The sequence below is a fragment of the Cylas formicarius genome, unplaced genomic scaffold (genome assembly GCF_029955315.1).
Source record: "Cylas formicarius isolate icCylForm1 unplaced genomic scaffold, icCylForm1.1 PGA_scaffold_1__22_contigs__length_36826433, whole genome shotgun sequence".
Lineage (NCBI taxonomy): Eukaryota > Metazoa > Arthropoda > Insecta > Coleoptera > Brentidae > Cylas > Cylas formicarius.
In genome coordinates this window covers 33,429,492-33,451,148 of record NW_026844264.1, presented here as the reverse complement: position 1 = coordinate 33,451,148, position 21,657 = coordinate 33,429,492, and the positions used below count along the sequence as shown (strand labels likewise).

Genomic DNA, 21,657 nt, shown 5'->3' with positions numbered 1-21,657 from the left:
GACGAAAATGGTAAATGAAAAAATTGGAGCTCTCGAAGCGACCCAAAAGCACATTCAAATCAAACAGAGCAGTTTACCACGATTTGTCAGTTACAGCCAATGCTTTACTACGAAAAATGTTAATTTTCAGTTTTCTACTCATAACAGCGACATCCTGTATATTTTTTAGTCGACTGTATTTTGGCGATAGAACATATCCTTTCGGAGAAAACATTTTGTTTCTGTCCGGAACAAAAATTTTCGAAAATTTTTGAAAAATACTTCGGAATTTCCGACCGCGCCTGGTTTCAGTGAGATCCATCTGGGTGGGGGTGGACAGTGATTTTCCGAACAAAACCTACTAAGCAGCAGTCCAGTTGGTGTTAGCGTTTGTCTTTGGTATTACATCGGCTTCCTATACTAGCCGTCACTGCTATGGCCGTTCGGCCAAACAATTGAGTACTACTGAAATTTGTAATTTGTACTGACTGATACTATCCTTATCCTATTTGTTAGTTATTCAAGTTTGTAATGAAAAACTCGGTTTTAAGTATCAACAGTAATTTCGGTTAAAAATAAATCATAAAACAAGGGAAAGAATAGTCCTGGATAAAGACGGTAGCAATAAAGACCAATGAAAAAGTGTATATTATATTATATTGCCACCATTTTCCTATACTCTGCAACACTGCAATGGCCGTTCCGGACCAAACAATTGTGGTTGGGACAGGACGTAACAATAACAGAAACCCCTCGTTCGGAAAATATCTTTAATAAAGTACGACGAAAAAAATTAACGTAATAATAGACTAAAGCTAAAGCTCGCGGAAAAAATCACTGAACGGGAATACAAACGAGCCGAGAGCGTGGTCTCTCGGAAAACAGCCATTTCGAAAATACTCCGAGGAGTGGGGGAAGGTTGGGGGGAAATTGGGTGGGAGGAGGGCGAGTTAAATGCACGAAGACACAGAGATAGAGACTTGGAGTACACTAGCGCGTCTTTTTTTTTTGGGGAGGAGGGAGGGGTAGGAAGGGGCGACGCGCCCGAACACTTTTTTCTTTAACTCTATCACATTCAGCGGCGTCGCTGAGGGGGGCGGAGCCCCAACGCGCGCGCCTGTTTTAGCACCGAAACGAGAAGGTACACGTAGTAACACCTAGAATATGTAAGTATGACGTCATGCTTTCCTGGGAGGCGGCGGCGGCGCCGCGGGACACGAAGCCCCGCCCCCCGACCCGCCACCCATGATGTTCTCGTAGAGGGTCGGCCTGACCATGTCCTCCGGGGGCCTGCGGACAACACCGCTTCGTATACCGGGCGTTCCAAAACGACATGTCAATATCAAAGGGAGCGTTCGATCCATTTCGATACACACGGGGGTGTTTCAAAAAATATTTTTAAAAAATAAATTTTTCTTTTCGAAAATATCGATTAGGTCCCTTTTGGTGACGCCGCTGGTACTTAATAATTGTGTAAATTTCTCCATTCAAAAATTTGAACAATACGTATATTGAAAAATTCGGGCCGTAAAATGTGTCAAACGCTTACTTCAATAATGACAAATTTTTGCAAAAATTTCCAAAAACCGCGTTCTAAGCATCCAACTTGTGCCGCCAGCCAGTGATAAAATAGAACGATTTAAAAATTTTCCCAACAAGCTGGCAACGTCGCAATAAAATGCAAAAATTGTTCCCGTGTCACCTTGTATGATACGCAAATATACAGGGTGTCCAATTAGTGTGTCAAAATAATACATCTCGTTTACCATTTGTTTTAGAGAATAGAAAAGTTATAGATAAAACTAATGGACATAATTTAAAACTACATCTTATTAAATGGAACATCCTGTATATAATTGTTTCTTTCGGTCCCATCTGTAACTTTTGCATTTAACATTTTTCTTTAAAACAAATAATAAATTTTATCTGACACCCTGTAGATAGGAACTTATATTTCAAAGAAATATATGTTTCTATGTATTCCCTGTATAATCGTAAACGTTTTAAAAATACTTTCCAAGTCCATCGCACCACCCTGTATACATATTCTAGTTTCAAGTCGCCCTATATTACGCATTCCGCACTTGCCGACATTCAACGACCGAACTGCATTAAAATACACAACGCAAACTTGTACAAACTTACGGGTCGAAACGCGTCGACGCGGCTCGGTCGCCGAACGCGGTGTTGGGGGGTTGGGTGGGGGTGAGATGGGATCGAACGGCTACACTACAACACTACACGCGACACTGAACATCTAACATAAGCCTGAAACAATACAATGGGAATTTTAAGATCTGTTCGTTGGCGAGTTTAATTATTTTAATGAAAATAATTAGTTCTAGTTAATTTGGCATAAAAAAGACGGTCAAAGAAATTAAAAATAAAAAACCTTTACTTAATTTAATTAACTTAATAAAATTTAATAATTGAAATAAAATACTTTTAAAAAAAGTAAAACGGGATATTTAAAAAACCTTTATTTAAATCAAACACAATAATTTTAATTAATTAAAGAAATCTTTGGAGTAGAAAAGATGATAAAAAAAATTCAAAAGAAAAAGGAAACTTTACTTAATATACTTCATTTTAAAAAATTTAAAAAATTACCTTTGAAAAAATTAATTCAAAATCGCACGTAACATTGAAAAAGCAAAAAGTTTTAGTTAGAAAATACAGTAAAAGGAGAATTTTTAAAAAAAACTTTACTTAAATTAATTAAAATTTATTAAAAATTATTTTTTAACTTAATTCAAAATTGCTCGCAACATTGAAAAAGCAAGAGTTTAGTGAATTTGGAACAGAAATCACGGTCCAAAAAAATTAAAAACAAAAAACCTTTAAATAAATTACTCTTTAAAAAATTAATACAAACCCGCACGTAATATTGCAAATGCAAAAAGTTTTAGTTAGTAGCGACAGTGAAAGAAATTTAAACAACCTTTACTTAAATGAATTAATTAAATTAATTTGAATTAATTATAGAAGTCTTTTTTATCTTCATGCAAAATTGCCCGCAATATACAATATTTTTTAAACTATTTTCAAAACATAATTCAAAATCCGTAGCTCGAGCTTTTAGTTAGCTTAACCAAAGAGAACATTCAAAATAAAAGAGACCTTTGCTTTAATTAATTTAATTAACTTTAGTTAAATACATAAATTATTTTGTTATTTACAATTTTAAACCCAATGCAAAAATCGCTAGTAATATTGAAAATGCAAAGAGTTTTAGTTAGTTTGGCCAAACAATGAATTTTAAATAAAAGAAACTTTTACTAAAATTAATTAATTAAATGAATTTAAATTAAATACAAAAATTATTTTTTTAATTATATTTTTAAACTTAAATAATCACCCGTAATATTAAAAATGCAGTTTTAGTTAGTTTAACCAGAGAGGAAATTCAAAATAAAATAAACTATTAATTAAATTAATCAATTTAATTAATTTCAGTTAAACATATAAATTATTTTTGCTAACTTGATAAAAAATCGCCTAATTAGTTTAACCAAATAAACGAAATTTTTAAATAAATTAATAATAATAATAAATTCAGAATACAATAATTTCACCTAAATTTTAATTAAATGGATAAATTAGTTTTAAAGACCGTCTTAACAAAGTTGTTATACGAAACGATTTATAACTCGCAACGAACAGAGTATAGCCGCTTACCCCTCCCCCAACCCAATGCCTACAAAGCCCTGCCTACCTTGGGAGAGGCACTTCGGAGACCGCCCTGGGAGCTTTCTTCGTCGCCGCCGCCGCCGGACTCGGAGACGGGGGAAAATGGGACACGCTCGACGGCCGACCGGACAGGGAGGACGTACTGCCCAATATACCGGACGGGCTCGAACCCAGACTGCCCATGTCATTGCTGTACCGTATGTTCGTGTACTCCCGGCCAGACTGCATCGACTTCTTCCGAAACAAAGAACAACGCCGTAAATATACAGGGTGTTGAGGTGCCGACGTTTTATTTTTATTTTTCTTTTCCGTCGCATTATTTCCTCAACGAAAATCGTTTTGTTTAAATACCCGTAACTTTGTTTACGACCTCGTATTATATTTTGGGTAAATCCAAACTTACCTGTTCCGCTTTCATCCGTTCGGTGACGGTCTCGATGTGATGCTGCACCGCGAGGTAAACGAACTTGTACTGGGCCTCGGTCTGGACCATCCCCGAACGCTGGGACCTCACCATCTGGATCGTACGCTGGATGTCTATCTCGCAATCCAGGCCGTACTTTTTCAGCTGGTCGAGTATCATGTCGATGACGATGAACGTGCCCGTACGACCGATGCCTGCCAAGTAGTTCAAATGTACCGCCGTTTCCGGAAAGTAGTGAAAAAAAGATGCCCGACGCAAAACGAGAAATTTCAAGCGAAAATACAGCAGTAGTTCAAATGTACCGCGGCCGTTTTCGCAAGACGTCGAGGTGGGAGGTACCGACGATTGTCCGTTTAATCCAAAACCGAAAATTTTAAACGGAAATTTGGAAGTTAGTCAAATATACCGATCTCTTTTCCGGGGTTCAACAACAAACGAACCGGCGCATATCTCAAAACCGAATATTTGATTGAAATATAGCAGTAGTTCTGGTTGTTGTAGTTAAAATTACAAAGTTAGCCGTACCTCACGCAGTAGTTTGAATAAACCTACGCTTCGGAAGCGCCGTTCTCGAACTGATGATTACAATAATAGTTCAAAATTTTCATTTTTGATAAAGAATGAGAAGGAACCAAGGGAAGTAAAGATAATTATTTTTTCGTTACTTTTCGAGTCGCTGAAGTTGTTATGTATATTTTTTCCTATTTTCTGTTTTTTTTAAACATTTTTTATTTACGCTTTTTATTTACTTTTCTTATCGAAATGAAACTTGTAAATGTAAAATTTTATGAAAGCGGGTTTAGATTTTAGATGAATAGAAAAGACAGGACATTAATTAATGCCTTAATGCTTCTTTGGAAAAAAAAAAGCCGTCATACCGGCGGAACAATGGACGAGTATGGCGCCGGGCTGCTGCCCGTCCTGCGACTCCTGCTGCAGGCTCTCCTGCCGCTTGTTGACCTCGTGGAGGAAATTGAGGACGCAGCCCGGATCCGACGGCACGCCGTGGTCCGGCCACGCGGTGAAATGGTAATGGTAGACGCGCCTCTCGCATCCCGATCCTACCGTCCCCACCAGGAACTCGCGCAGCGTGTAATGCGCGGTCGACGACTCGATCAGACTCTTCACCGTCACCCTGCCGTACTCCTTTGCGCAGTTCTGGTCGGGCCAGTAGCGCGCGCACTTGTTTTTCCCCCTCTCCGTCTCTTTGGTGGTCATGACGATCACGCGGCAATTTTCCTGCCACACCATTTGCCAGAAATCGGCGACGGTCGACGGCAGGCACCCCTGCGTCGCGATGTACACCTTGCCGCCAGGGTCGTCGGAGCCGGGGGCGGCGGCGGCGACGCCGCCGTCGTCCGACCGCCACCGAATGTAATTGGCGTTGATGTAGTCGGCGCCGACGACGCCGGGGTCCACGTTTTTCAGCTTAACGCGCGTGTCGTCGACTGCATTTATTATTTATTTATTTAAACTAAACCGAAAAATTACTTCCGTTTGCGTTTTCAAACAATTTAGACTTAAGTTTAATACAATTATACGGGGTGTTTCACGTTTCGATTGGTTCCATAAGCGAGGATACCCTATCGCTGCGACGTTGCCGCTCCTCCGAAAAAGTAGTGTTTTTTACATTGATTTGTTATTTTTCTAAGGTTATTTTTTAATAATTTATAAGTTAATAAAAGAAAATATTAGTTATACATTAGATTGTGTATTTCTATTTTTTTGTTTTTAAAAGTGTTTTATAAATCTAGTTCTAGAACATCTGCTGTTTCTCACCTTAAGTTAACTTTCAAATAAATGAGACTGATTAAAAAAAATATATATTTATTTAAGCTCAGCAAATAATAAACTTTGTTTCCATTATCAATTTATTTATAACACACTCAAAAACAAAAAATAAAAATTGTCGTCGAAGAACGCTATTCGCTGTTACTGAACAGGCCTCCCGGTGTTATTTGTTAAGATAACTTAAAATGAACGACACACATTCAATTCGACCCTATATCTCTTACTCTATATATTTTTTGGTGAAAATTCATTTTTTTAAGAAACACCCCTTATATTCTGAGAGGAAAATTGAATTCCATTTCGAAAGAATTTCCAAAAGGTTTACGAAACGGTTAAAGAAGATCGGGTCATTTGAAGTACTACATAAACCTCACATATACTTCCATGAACAGTGAACAATTTTTAAGAAATGTATTGAAAAAGGGTATATCAAAGAAGTCTATTATTATTATCATTAATTATTTATTATAATATTACTATTATAATTATTATTAAATACTAAATTTTTCCTGATACAATTTTAATCTTAAATATCTGTGACCATCTGGGATAACTGCGAGAATGGGATTTACTTCACTTTGAAGCAATTGTAAATATCGAATAATATTGTTATTCAAAGATTTATTTTTTGTGGATATTGCGAATGATTTTCCGTCATCTTCACTCCACTACTGCAATCATCAGTACATTACCTCATGAGTGGTGCGGAAATGTGTGCATATTATGTATCATATGAATTTTCTAATATCAGGAACGGTGAACCGTGAGAAAAAAAGGAACCTTAACAATTTTCGTACAGAATTGTATGATCTATAACATTTGTCTGTCTTATTTTTCGAGGAAAATGGAACACATTACTGCACAAGTCGAATCGAAGGAGATTTTTGACATTTCATGTATAATGGTATATTTAACGTCCCTGCCAATTTTCAGCTCTATGCGAACTTTGCGTAAGTTTTGATTTATTTTTGTCTATTTTGACTGGCGTATTAAGCATTTTTGGTAAAAACCGATTTTCTTTTTTAAATTGCCGATTCACTTGCTAATTTTTCTATCAAACTTCTTCTAGGGGAATGTATATATAACAGACCTACTGAGTAGTTAAAATGTACCACCAACGATCCAGTACCTCGTACCGATTGAATAGCATAAAAGTAACTGAAAATTCAAATTTCAAAAAAAAAAGAGCGAACGCGAGAGAGAAAAAAAAGACAACAGACGACACCGTACTCACACGGCAGTATGTTCTTGTATCGGTTCTTGTTTCGATTTTCCGGCCTGTTTCCCTCCTTGCGCGAGTACAGGTGCTTGAACTCCTGCTGCTGCAGGGACTCGAACTCCTCCCAGAACCCGGCCTTCCCGAACGCGTAAGGGCCATTATTTTCCGACTAAAATTACCGACGTATTAAGAAAAAAAATTTTTTTTTCTTCTTCTTCACCTGCAACTGTTTCACCCTGGAGTGAATGCCGGAGGCGGCGATCCTGGTCGCGTTAAAAGGCTGCTTGAGGTGGACCACGGTGCCCGACGTTTCCACCATCGGGTTCTTTTTGTAGTGTTCGATGAGCTCGGCGAGCGTGTTGAACTTTTCCCCCCCGCCGACGTCGTACTTGTTGTCCTTCGGGGGGTAATAATAATGGTAGAGATGTCAACTACGTGCCCTTTTATTGCTAAGTTTATTTATATTTATTCTAACGATATAAAAAACACATATTGTTGAATTTTTTTCGAAATAAATGAAAGTTTTATTTCTTAATTATTTCTTTTCTTTTTAACTAACAATGAAGTCGATTTAAAATCAGAAGAAACACATTTAAAGACATTAAACAATTAAACCCACATAGATTTTTCAAAAAAATCACCTTTTTTTACTTTTAACTCTTTTTTATTTATATTTTAGGCCGTCGCCGTTTTGTTGGGCCCTTATTTGACTATCTAAGAAGCAAAAAATCATGTTTGTGAGTTGATTCTTTTTTCATGCCAGTATTTTTTTGCGATTACGTTTGGAAGCGCCACCTCGCGGTAAGATAGACAATCGCAACTGCACGTACAGAGATGCACTCAAGTAACTGATAGATTTCAGACGAAGTAAACTTGGCTTAACTCTTAATCGATATTTCAAAATACCATTTATCAATTCCAATGACTCATAGCATTTAGAGGTTATGTTTATCCCTCTTCTGGTCTAAAGGGCTTTACTAAAGGCGCCAATCTGAGCAGTATTTACTAAATAAAGTCCAATTTACCTGTGACTCGGATTAGTTTTTTAAAAATTATATTATATTATATCATCACGAAGCTATAACAAATTCGTTTAATGCGCGTGTTTGTCTATTTGCAGTAGCAACATAACCCTACTTCTTCTCTACCCACCCCCAAAAATTACGACCCCTTTACTGTTAAGTTTATTTATATTTTAGGATAGGATGAAGATCTCACATGCGATTTTTGCTTGGTCTTATTTGCAAATTTCGCGATATAAAAAAGCCATATCGTTGCGTTTATTCTTTTTTCAGAATCTTTTTTTTTTGCAATTACGTCACATAAATTCATCTGGTGTTGGTATCCATCAGATTTTGAAAAATAAAAAAGTGTTAAGAAACAAAAACTTACAACCTATTTTCAAAATACATATTAATTACATAAATTTATTCACAGAGGAAACCCATTTGGCTAGTAATTCAAAGTAAAAACGATATTTAAAGTAAAAACAACATTTACCAATTTTACCACAAAAATAAGAATATTACGACGAAAGCAGCCTCGGAAATTGTTTAAAAAAGTCCAAATCGGACGGACAGAGATGGAATCGCACTAAACGGCGTGAAAACGCAACACGACCTTGAAAAACGGTTCATTTATAAAATCCAATTAGACGGCAGATTTTTTTTGCCGATTTAGAACGCAATTGGCTAAACAAAATAAATCTACGCACCGACGGACCGTTATTGGCTTGTCGCCGATTAATCTCGTTAAGAAAAGCAATTAAAGCAATAAAAAAAAACGGGGCAATGGAATAACCGATGTCTTGAAAACCGCAGGGTTCAAAGTTCAAACTCACCGGCGTACATCTAATCATCACGTGGGTCACTTTGTCGTCGGTCCTGACGGACAAGACGAAATCGCCCGGCTTCGATTGGCTCTCCCTCACCAGGAAACTGCCGTTTTTCCCCCTGTCCAGGATCAGTTTTTCAGCCTCCTTGCCGGACAGGTGGCCGTGAAACCATCTGTAACCATGGCAACGAAACGCGTGTTTACGTACACCCGAAGTTACGCATGCGTTCAATGGTTAACATCGCTTTTGGCCGATAGAAGTAAAAAATGAAGAAGAAGCTCGTGTATGATGAACGTTTTGTGGTTTGACAGAATAGACATCGTTTTTTTTCAGATTTTTCGCCGATTTTAGAGCCTGTTACGTTACGTATATGACAGATGTGGCCACAATTGTATGTTGTAAACATCCAATTATCGTCTCCGTCATAATTACTTGCCAAGTTTCTGAAAATTTGTTGTTGTTTACTTTTTAAGGTTGGTTAGCAAATACAAAAACTACAGTCACGGATAAAAGTTATATATTTTTAAATATATATGCTCAATAAAATCCGCAAAGAATTCGACACATTTCTTGTATACCCAAATCCAATAGATTATATAGATAAAATAATAATAATATGAACAGCCTGGTAAAAAAGAAGAGAACATCGAAAAGAGATGAATTAAGGACTTTATTAAAATTTGAACAAGATTCCGAAGAACATACTTCAGATGTACTGAAGAAAATAGGGGACCAGTTGAACAATTCCATTTGTAAAACTAATTACCTACATATAATATTATACCTACCAAATTATAAGTTCTAAAATATTTTATAATATTGCGTTAACAAATATTTTACAGGCATTGGGGATGAAATTACACGAAATGTTGTCTTCTTGCTGGTTAAGCTGGATTTTTTTTGCGATTTTTCATAGATTCGATGAAAGTTTGTTTATTGTCCTAAACTTGAAATCCTGGGTTACTTATAGGTAGTTCAATTTGAGCCAATTTGGCCCTCTTATTGGGTTTAATAGACGTTTCCAAAATTCGTTGTTCACGATAAAACGAGCACAGCTTTGTATTTCGGTGACGACCTACTTCGCAGCCACCTAAGATAAAAATCAAAAATTCTTTTATGTTAAAAGCGCATATATCTGGGAAACCATCGGATAAGGTTATAGGACATATCATACAAGAAATACGCAGTATTTTTAGGGAATTTACTAAGCGTATAATAAAAGGGCTGTTCCGTTAAAAAATATACAACTTTTGTTTTATATAACAGTTTGGCAACGCTGTGCAATCACTTTTTATTTGGCGATCACAGTTACAATTGAGAAAGCACATCCGACATTTAATATCTCGTTTTAAAGCAATGACCTTGCGGCATTCAGCAACCAACATGGCCGCTGACAGGTACTCAATATTTCTGCGGAGGTACTTCTTCAAAATATGTCCAAATTCCATTAAATGTTCGCGCAAAAAAAGAGTTAAGCAATAAAATAACAGCCGCCTGAATTATTATTATTATTTTACCTTTTTGAGATTCTACTTATAATTTTAGTTAGTGTCAAAATAAAAATAATGTAAAAAATTGTTTTGTTTTATATTTACTTCAACAACTCATCAATTTCAATCCAAAAAGTGTGATTTTTCATAAACTCTTCTTCATTTTTTCTCAAATTTTAGACTGCAACACTTTTACCGCTTCTTTTAGCCGTTTTTTATGGTATTTTGGGAAGTTTATCTATAGGCACATAACTTTCACATAACCAACTAAATGTTCTTCCGACTGCGGTAAAATGTTTACAAAAATTAACACCCTTCAATACTATAAGTTTCTTCCTACTCTACACTCGCATACAAATCTACAAATACAATACAATTTTATTTTATTAATTATCCAAAGAGAGGAGCAACCACAGTGGCAGGGAAAAAAACTAAGCGGCACTTTTTTGTAATTCTGAAATTAATATATTTCAAATTCGGTTATAAAAGTTACCTTAGCAATCGAAAAATGATTGATTGCACAAAACAAATAGACAGTCACAGCAAAAAAAAAAAAAAAACAACTTGAAATACTTTGCAATCAAAACTAAAACGAACTGTAACTGTCAGTTTTCGGAGGTCATTATGGGTTATTCTTCTTTTTTACTTCTATCGGGCAGAGCTTGCTAGGATCAATCGGCCACAACTACAGATTAGCGAAACTCTCGCGCGAAACGTCCCTGCCTGTAGTACATCTCTTGCAAATTATAGATATAAAAAATTACCTGTCGAATTTTACGAGCAGCGTCGTTTCGAGCTTAGTTTCGATAGAAAAAATCCTCGATAATTTTAAAAGCCTTTCCGGTCGCCACATCTCCATCTGTAGAGGTAAATAACGGCGGACAATTGGAAATAAATTATGGTATTCGCGTTTTTTCCCGGGGTTATTTATTTTTACGCGCGTGACACGTCCATCGGCGCATATATCTCCGATAAATAAAAAAATACGACCGCTCGTTCGTTATTGCAGGCAAAAACGTTTACATTTATAATAATTCGAGAAAAACGCGATATTTTCGCATTTCATACCGTGTTTTCCCTTTTCCGGCGCGGGGATTGTTTTTTAAGCGAGAAAAAAAAGCAGGAAATAAAAAACCACACGCGCCGCGTAGTTTGATATTATCCAATACCGGAAATTTTAATTATTTAATTAATTTCTATATACGTAGGTGTATTTTTTCAAGAAAATATTGGAACGCGTTTACTATACCGAAATGTGAGAAATCTGGAGCATAAAACCACATTTAACATAAAAAAAAAACAATTATTTTATTTTATTTTTTCCGGCGGCGACTTCTAGATCATTAAAAAAAATTAAAATCTATTCAAACAATTTAAAGTACCTTAATTTATTTATTTCTTGTATAATCAACGATCTTTTAATTTATTTTTACATTTTTAAACGAACGATTTGTAGATCATAAAAAACAATTTCAAAATCAACTCAAACAATTTTATGTGCCTTAATTCATTTTTTTTATTTAACATTATAGAAAGATTTTTTTATCGGCAGCGACTTCTAGATCATTAAACAATTTTAATTTATTTCATTCATCATTGTTTTTATATTTAACATTTTACGACTTTATCTATTTATTGCGGTAACAACTTCTAGGTCATTAAAAATAATTTTAATTCGTGTCTTAATTTGGTTATATTTAAAATTTAAAATGACTGATCTGTCATTAAAATCAATTTCAAAATCAACTCAAACAATTTTATGTGCCTTAATTCATTGTTTTTATATTTAACAATTTACAATAACTTTTTTCCTGCAGTGATCATTAAAAACAATTTTAAAATCTACTCAAACAATTTTAAGTGTGTTAATTTATTCTTCTTTTTTATATTTAACATATTAGAACGATTTTTTAATTTATTTTGAAATTTTTCCGCCAGCGACTTGTAGATCATAAGAAAACAATCTAAAAATCGATTCAAACAATTTTAACTGTCTTAATTTATTTTATATTTTTACATTTTACATTTTATAACGATGTTTTAATACATAATTATATTTTGCCGCTAGCTTGCGGATCATTTATTTATTTATTTAACATTTTAGAAAGATTTTTTATATATTTTTATTTTCCGGAAGCGGCTTTTAGATCATTAAAAATAATTTTAAAAACAATTCAAGAATGCAAGAGTGATTTTTATTTTAATAGAAATCAGTGGCGTGCCATCAAAGTCTGCCAAAACAGACAGGTGAAATTCCGTACGCCCGTCGCTGATAAATTTTCAAAAAATTATGCTACCCTAACTAATGCCTCTTGACGCATAATAGGTCAAAATAAGCGGAATTAAAGATACGAAAAAAATACATTTTCATTTTGAAAACTCGCCTCCTTAATTATTGACATTCAATCAGAAAACACCCTGTATTTTCAGAAATTTCGGGTTTTCCGTCTATATTACAATAAACCGGCACTTTTTTCATTTTTGAAGTTATAATATTACAATATAAATAGTGTTGAAAAAGTTGGTGTAATTCTTGCAGGTTCATTTATTTATTACTTGCCGCCAATTTAAGGCCCGAACAGTATTCCAAAATAATTCGGCGCTTACTTGTAACCGAAATAGAGCAGGGCTTTCCTGAGTTCGTTGAGGGCGGTCGATATGGCGACCGTCGTCGGTACGCCACTGCCGCCAGTAATCACCGACGACGGGTCCGCCCGTCCTGGATGCCTCGTCATTTTTACACCTCCTACCGGTCTGGATAACTCTCACCGTTACTAATATACCGAACTTCGAGCGCACGGTACAAAATAACGTAGAAATATTCACGCGGTATTCGAATAACGTGCCGCCTCTGGCCGGCGGCTCTGCTCGACGTCGAACTGAAGCCCGATCCGATTGACCACGCGCTATCGTTTATAATATCGGCGGCGGGAGCTGAGAAGACGCCGTGTTTCCTCTTTTTCGTGACGTAATACGGCTTGGTGGGAGGTAAGTATCCCACCCCCGAAGGAAATTACTTTTCGGGCGCGCCCCGTATACGGAGCGACGGTTACCGACGCGCAGGGGGTGTGGTTTGACCGCAGATAAAGAAAAGAAATGTATCAACTTTAATTAGTAGAGGACTTATTAAGCAAGAAGCTTTAAAAAAACCTGCCTAGTTACAAAAAACGGCAATATCGTCGATAAGGGATATTGTTAATAGTGGAGAACTGATGAAAAGGAATATTTGGTGATTTTCAAACTCACCGTATAGACAATAGTGATCAGCACCTTATAATACAAATGCCGAACTTTTTAATTTCAATAACAGTGTCAAACACCAGCCCCGTCACGTTCAAAATCTGAAATCCAGGAATATTTGTTAGAAAATGATATTTATTTTGTATTCAGTTACAAATAAACGCAACTTCTGGAAGTTCTAAATTGGTATGCAATTAAAAAACAGTATTTAAGCCATAAGTAAAGAAGATAATTGATAACCGATGATTTTTGGATGGTAATGTGATAATGCATCAAGTTGTGTGTTTGTGTACGTAGGTTGGTTTTCTGTAAACACAACGAACCAATGCTACGTCTGATTTTCTAGTGATAAGAATATCTAAGAATGGCAGGTTATCATTAGCTTCCAACTCAATGGTAAAACGTAATTTTGGTTTTATATGGAAGGTGTTTTTTCACGGAGTCTGATAGAGAAGAAGCCTTTTTCAATTTGACGATATGATCCGTCTATAAGAATATCTTAAATGTCTTCCTGATTATCAGGAATTTTATAAAAAATAATCCGAGTATAATTAATTTCACTGACGACTCTAATAGCCAAACGGAAGTTAGACATTCAGAATAAAAATCTAATTACGTGCAGATATCCCTAGCTATGAATTTATTGCATATATTTAATTTCATTGGTCCTTCGGTGTCAGAAATAAGGCTATGCGGGAAACTTTGGAGGATGGACGGGGGCGTTTCATGGACCAGCACTGTAGGGGAGAAAAGGAAACCATTATGGTTATGGTACTAATAATGAATTTTCGGAGATGTCCTTCGACGAAATTCCTTCCGGCGCGACCAAGGATGACACGAACGTCGATTATCCGCCGGCCACGTACGTGTCGCTGGCCATTAACGTCCTCATTTTAAAGGATATGACCAATATCTTTCGTCGTGTGACTCACGACCGCCGTTGGTACTTTTAAAACGACGAGATTCACGCGGCCGCGTCTACGATATAGGGTAAGCAAATAAAATCGATTTTTTTCACCTACCTGGTATACAAAAATTGGCAGCTTGCTATACATGAGCAGTCGTTTGCGAAGCTCGCGCCCGTCCCGCACAAACGCGTACCGTTTCGCACCTACTTCCCGAATATATGGCGATGGCGTTTTTTTTTTTGCAGCGACCAGTGTCCCACGCGACTCCAACCAAAACACTGGCCCACGCACGAGTTCGACCTTAACCTTGGCTCGCAGTCCGGACAATAACGACACGTTTGCTGGCGTTCACGCGTTTAGTAAAATCTTGCAACCAGATTTGCATGTATTCTTCTTCTTCTCAGAGTTCCATCTACTAACGAAAGCTGGAAATCATCACGGCAATGTCCTAGCTATTTAAGCTTTTTTTTCTCAAAGAAACTTCCGCTGCAATACTATTTACAGAACTCCTGGATTCCTCCTGAGTCGGTTATTGTTGAGTCGAACTTGCTAACGTTTCGCCAATTATCCTGTTGGCTTCTTCAGAGATGAAGTGAAACTGGTTCGCATTTTACACTGTCCCTGATTATATTTTGTGAGGGGAGCGGAGCTAAATGATGACTGATGACTGATTCCCATATCGGTGACAGGTAAAGATTGTTAAGTTGCTTCCTTCCTTTCACTTTATTGAACAATTAAAAAGCATTACATCAGATACGTAAGATATTTTGGTTAGTTTCAACGTAGAATCCCTCTTTCCTAAAGTCCAAACTCTCAACATCATTTCAGATTCTCAAATTCTTGTCGTACGCCCCTGAATATTTTAATATATTCGGTATATTGATCTTCCACCCAGAGCTTAGCTGTTTTCAATGTTTTTACCCGCTAGGACGCCTAGTAGTTTTGCATGTTGCACCTTATCGAACGCTTTCTCCAAGTCTGACAGTGCCTCTCTTGTACCCATCCCATTTCTAAAGCAGAACTGAATGTTACTTATGTCCGTTTCGAGGGTCCTGAAAATTCGGTTGCGGATAACTTCAAGAAACACTTTGTATCTACCGTCAACACGGGTTGTGGGATTTGGCTTTTTAGGGATCGCAAGCCATTGTCTGATACATGATGGCTCATAGCTCCGCGGCCTTTTGAATTTTTTATTGTACACATGACCTCTTATTTTAATATCGGAGGTCCTGTTTTATCCTTTTGACTAACTGTTAGACCAGCTCTGTTGAATATATTTCGTCCTTTCAGCTATTTTCTCTTTTGTATCTCCAATTATAATTCCTTTGCTCTCTTTAAAAATGTGTGTCATTTCTTTCAATCGTAATTGTTCGCATTGTTTTTCTATAGAGCTCCTGCGGACCACTATGGAACTTTCGCAAAAACGATGTAATTTTATTTCGCGTGCGCCCTGTATAAAGTATGTTTCGGGTCTCGCCGAACGTGAAATATAAAATTTGTACAAATATCTAGCGCACCCTGAATGCTGAAAGCGGAAACTCTCTATCGACCCGGTTTGCGGCACTGTTCGAACCCAATTATCCCACGTTTTAGTTTTTCAGCAATTTTCACGGTATTTTAGAATTTTCTGCACATATCGACACACCCCGTACAAAATACAAAAATACCCAAGCTAAAAGTTATAGCCCTGGATCTCCCACGTTTCCTAGAAAATACTCGTTCTCTGAACCCATGCAATATGTCGTAATAGCAAACGTACAATAATATAATATATTAGTAAACTTTTTCAAATATCTGCAACAGCGCATGTGACAGGCCAACCTAAACCAATTAGCCATATTTGAATTTTGATCTGCGGCTAATAATTTTCTCTGGAAAAGATCATTTTCAGGGTCTTTCAGATTATTGTCCATAATTGTTTCAAGAGCGCTTTCATAATATAGTCACACCACATAGAAGTGTACATAGGAGGTTGACTGAAACAGGTACTTTCAGAGCAAATAATCGTTTAAAAGGACTGTAAAAACTCCCGAAATAGAAGAAGCAGTTTTAAATAAATGTATTGATGAAAATTCTGGACTTAGTACTAGAAACATTGAAAGTAATCTGAATATCTAGCGCGTCTTGGTTTGGACAATTTTACACGATGTTCTATTGTATCCATATCATCTTCAAGGAGTCCAAGCGTGTTATCTTTTGGACAAAACCGAGCACCATCCAACCCTTGTTTGACCAAAAAATCCTATTTACCGATGAAGATAACTTTTCCAGAAATACGATCAGATATTTGTAAAATTTAAACATCAAGAACTGTTTTTGGTAAATGTTTGGGCTGGAATTGTTGCAAATTACTTAATTGGACCCCTTTTCCTGCTAAATCCCAGTTTATAGAAGATTTGCCAATATTGCTAGAAGAAGTGTACGATATTTAATTAGGAACAGAATGTCGTTCATGCATGACGGCGCGCCTGCTCACTTTAGTGTTGCAGTAAAAAAATAGTTAATAACCGATGGGTAGGTGACGGCGGACCTCAACCATGGCCGCATAAGTCCCCAGATTTAAATAGTCCGGACTTTTTCTCAGGGGGCATCTTAAAAGTCTAGTTTATAGCACCCCAGTTAACACTCGGATCGTATAACTTTCTCCGATTTAGTAAGAAACACTAGAAGCATACTTCAAAGAGTAATTTGAGGAAACTTTCAAGAACTTATCTAGTTTCTGTTCTACCTTTTTTTTTTTCAAAGAGGTTGTTATTGATTGATTAACCGACAATTTTGATAAAAATTAGTATGTAGTGTTTTTTTTTTAAATAAGAATTGTTTATTTATCTTCTAATATTTTTTTTCTGAAGGACACTAGCTGGGAACTACACCAGATATTTTATTTGAAATAGATATTTTATTTTTCACAAAAAAAAAAAACAGTGCAGTGGCGACCTAATTAACCAAAATATTATTTGCTCAGAGGCACGCCACTGATTTAAAAAAAATAATGACATTAGCATCCATTCACATGCTTTCACAATATTAGAAGAAATTAAATTTGTTTAGAAATGATTGGAGATTGTAAGAATAATTTTTAATTTAAGTGAAATCAGTGGCGTACCATCAACGTCTGTCCAAATAGAGTGGTATATTTTTTTTAAAATGTGGTACACTAAATAATACCTCTCGATATGTAGTACCTGTGTGCCACATTTCATTGAAACATCTAAAGTGGTATTACACATATTAAAAAAAATATTGACGTTCAATTAGAAAACACCATGTATAGCTGGAAAAAAACGCCATTACTGCTACAAAGATTTGTGTTTACCAGAGTTTCAAATGACTTTGGGGTTAGGGCGAGGGCTTATTATTCTTTCTACCGGGCGCGCGCAAAAAAAATCTATCGATTTTGCGGAAGTTTGCCGGTTTCGTATAAACAAAAAAGCCTTTATTTTATATGTTTACTTATTCACCGTGCGTGGGTGTCCTTCGTTCGGCGGCGACTTCCGCGCCGGTCAATCTGGGTTACGTAAACAACAAAACGATCACGTTTACGTCGATAAATAGAAAAAATACCTCGGCATTTATTCTGGACACGCGTCGTTCCTCATTGCCTGCCGCAGACGCGCGAAGCGACCACAATATGAATTACCCTTAACCACAAATTTGAATACGGAGAGAAAAACATCGCTGGGAAATGCACGTCTCACGGAGGCCATTTTAGGGGAAACCCCTGCCAAAAATCCGACAATACAGGAACTTATAAAGCGACCATGAAAAACCAACATGGCCGCTGACAGATCGTCGATACTCGCTTTTGGCATTGGGCTTTACCGTTACTTTGAGGTTGAATTTTTTAAAAGCTTTTCAATATAGGCTAAACACACCCAAAACTTTTGAACACGCAAAAAAAAATATTTTTCATTCTGCGAAATAATATACGGAGTCTTCATATAGAAACTTTTGTTCTATCTCTTCAAATAAAGTTAATAATAAAAGTGACCAAACACCCAGTACAGCAATATAGAAATGACCAAATCTATTTTAACAAAAAAGTAAATGTTCACTTTAAAAAAAAGAGTTACTACTTGCACTCTCATTCAACGAATGACTAAGAAATATTTTTCAAAAAAAACGCGTTTTTATTTGGTGATTTTTCGACAATAAATAATATTTTCAAAAAACACGGAAATTTTGAATATCGAAAAAAAACGACCTTGATTATCGACTGTTTTTTTTTTTAAACAACTTGTTCTAGGGATTAGTTTGATTCAGATACATATTAATCACTAATTACTTAATTTTGCGGCATTTATAAAATATTCTGTAACGTTGGTTAAGAAATAAAATCAGAGAACACCAACAGAAAGTATCGCAAAATAAAAAGCCTTAGCCAACACCGCTATGAATTTTGGTTAGGAAAAATAATCCGAGGATGGTGCCATGTCCGACAGTTTCAAAATTAGACGGTAGGTGTCGTTCCTTGTTACGCTTTGATCTCTGATATTCTTTTGGCGCCTTTTTTTTTGGTTGTCTGTGGTCGGTGGTTCATCGGGCGGACTGACAGAGAGAGGTTAATGGCGCTAAGAGGAGACACGTTATTTTACAAGCACAATTTTATTTTATTTTTATGTAGTTGCGGGAATAAATACTGTCGTGTGAGTTTCCGAGTTTTTATCTGATCGTAATCTGACGACAGCCTCCCGGGCCCTACAGCTTGATAGGGTGATAAAGAGTACACTTAGCTGGCTTTCGATAGACAATTTTCACTTTTAGTGATTATTATTGGAGTTTTTATATTTTATTTTGTTTATCGACAAAAAATGGGGTTAAGCAGAATTTAAAATTGTCAAACGTTAAATATAATATGAGCATTAATTATTATTGACATTGCGTTCCAATAGTAAATTTATATAATATATTTTGCTATGAAGATTTAATAATACTGGTTATTCCAAAGACGACGACATTATTTTTTTGTTTTCATTGCTCCGATATTATGTCCGTACCGTACAGGCCAAAACCATTCAATTAAAACTCGCGCAACTCAAGAGTAATCTCCGGCACTTTCTCACCCGGTACGTTCGATCGACTCGGACTACGAAAACGAAATCTAAAAAAACAGGATACGCCGATAACTTTATCTCCTAATTGGGATAATGAGCGCACGGGTTCCGGCCGCGAGTCGATTAATATGCGACGTGGCGACAAAACGGATCGTAAAAATTCAAAGACTTCAACAAACGAAAATCACGAAGCCTGGCGGCCGATTCGCGAACCTTCCCCCGCGATCACGGGCCACAACGACACTTCTGCGCAACTCTTGTCTGACAATATATACGCCGACCTTGACCTACACGGCTCGTAAGCTTGAACTGACAAGTGCAGGAAAAAAGTAGGCTATGCCAATCTTACAAGATTTTCGTGCAAGTCGCGTGGACATAACCAAAAACGCGGATAAAACACGAAAATATTCATCCAAATCTAAGGTTGTGGTTGAATAAGGTGAGACTTACCTTTCGGTGGTCGGCCCGTCGCAGTTCAGAGGATATTTCAGTTCGATTATTTCCCCGTTCTTCTCCTTCAGCTGGCCCTGTTTCTCTGTGTAATACTGCACGAGTTCCGACAGGGTGGCGAACTTTTCACCCCCGTACAAGTCGTAAAAGTCGCCCGAATTTTGGATTTTGATGTGGGTGACCTCACCATTTCGCCTAAAACGCCGTCGAAATGCGTCAGCGACCGCTAACCACCAAAAACGCGGGCTTACCTCACGGACAACGTAAAATCGCCGGGATTCGACGAGCTGGGACGAGCCAGGAAACTGCAATCTACTCCCCTTTCCATCAACACCCTCTCGGCCTCGATGCCGCTGATAGTGGGCCAAAACCACCTGTAAGAGATCGATAGCAAACATTCCGCGTCACGCAGCAGGCCTTGGAATATTTTTCGACCGATCGTCGTTGCGAATCTGCAACCGATCGGGTGCGAATTTACATTATTCGCTATTTGAACCCGACCGCATTCTCTCCGGAAACGACTTACCGCCTCGAGCTCATCGTCGAAATAAACGTGGCGCGCAAAAAAAAACTCAAACGAAAAAATTGGCAATATCGACGAAAAACGCGAATTTTTTAACCTCAAACGCCATCTTTGTTGTCGAATGTCGAACGGTCGTCGGGATGGGCCGCGGCACACGCGGGCGTTCCTAGATAGCTAAAATCGCAAATCGCGCGTTCGATGACGCTGAAATAACGTCCGAACGACTAAAGTCCCGTTTCTTCTATGTTTTTAATACCGTTACCCTTCAACCTATCGGGCTGCGTTCGCTTGACCAATTTCGAATCTCGTAACAGGTGTTCCGTGATTCGTACCTTGCGGGTGCGGGCTTCGACCATAGAAATAAAGCGGAGTCGTTTTGAGGTACTTGCTTTCCTTAATATACGGGATCGTAATTCTCCAGTAGAGTCAAAATCCGAAATCGGAATTGCGGATGTCGCGTGGCCATTGTTTTGTCTGTGGGTCTGTCGCTCGGATTATGTTCAAAAATTCGCCAACGCCACAGCCGATGACGTCAAAATGTACCAGAGCTGCTATATAATTCATCAGCTGAATGTTCGCCGTGATACGTTTTAAATTAACGTTAAATTAACAACCTTACTCATCGGTGCCGATTTATTTCGTACGTTGATGGATGGAGTACGGCATAGAATTAACCAATTTTTGCGTACTGCGTGAACACTGTGAACGGTTAATTAGTATTTATTTGGAAACTAAGGCAGAGAATAGTGGTTGGTTAGTTTAAATTTAATGAACGTGTTGCATACTATACTTTTTCTACGACCGTTAGTTTTTGGGTACATTTTCGTAAAACACGAATACATTCACTGACGTGACTGTTAGAATTGACAAACGTCAAAATTCAAAGCGTGGGAAATATCTTCGAAAACATCCGATTGCTCCCAAACCCGTGCCGTAAAATCCTAGAAATGTCAGAAGTGACTCGGATTCGTGGGAAACGAAACTGACGCTTCCCGCACGCTACATGGGTGTTGAATTAGGGATTTTACAGACGGGAGTAGAAAAATAAGATTTTT

General features: G+C 37.2%; 1 protein-coding gene across 3 annotated transcripts; it reads right to left on the bottom strand.

Moving 5' to 3' along the window:
* Positions 1–735: 735 nt before the first annotated feature.
* LOC132696052 (tyrosine-protein phosphatase corkscrew) lies at positions 736–20,905 on the bottom strand. 3 transcript variants are annotated; one of them, XM_060660597.1, is made up of 10 exons: positions 20,606–20,905; positions 20,331–20,531; positions 20,080–20,274; positions 8,944–9,109; positions 7,324–7,500; positions 7,119–7,272; positions 4,972–5,541; positions 4,073–4,287; positions 3,695–3,903; positions 736–1,269 (listed from the first exon to the last, which is right to left on the bottom strand). In XM_060660597.1, exons 1-10 carry the CDS (start codon positions 20,617–20,619, stop codon positions 1,158–1,160), a joined length of 2,013 nt encoding a protein of 670 aa, XP_060516580.1. In that variant the 5' UTR covers positions 20,620–20,905; the 3' UTR covers positions 736–1,157. The 3 variants fall into 3 exon arrangements, with proteins under 3 accessions (XP_060516580.1, XP_060516581.1, XP_060516582.1); XM_060660598.1 differs by having other exon boundaries at positions 20,331–20,453; positions 20,606–20,904; XM_060660599.1 differs by lacking the exons at positions 20,080–20,274; positions 20,331–20,531; positions 20,606–20,905 and adding an exon at positions 13,035–13,327.
* Between the last annotated feature and the right edge of the window lie 752 nt (positions 20,906–21,657).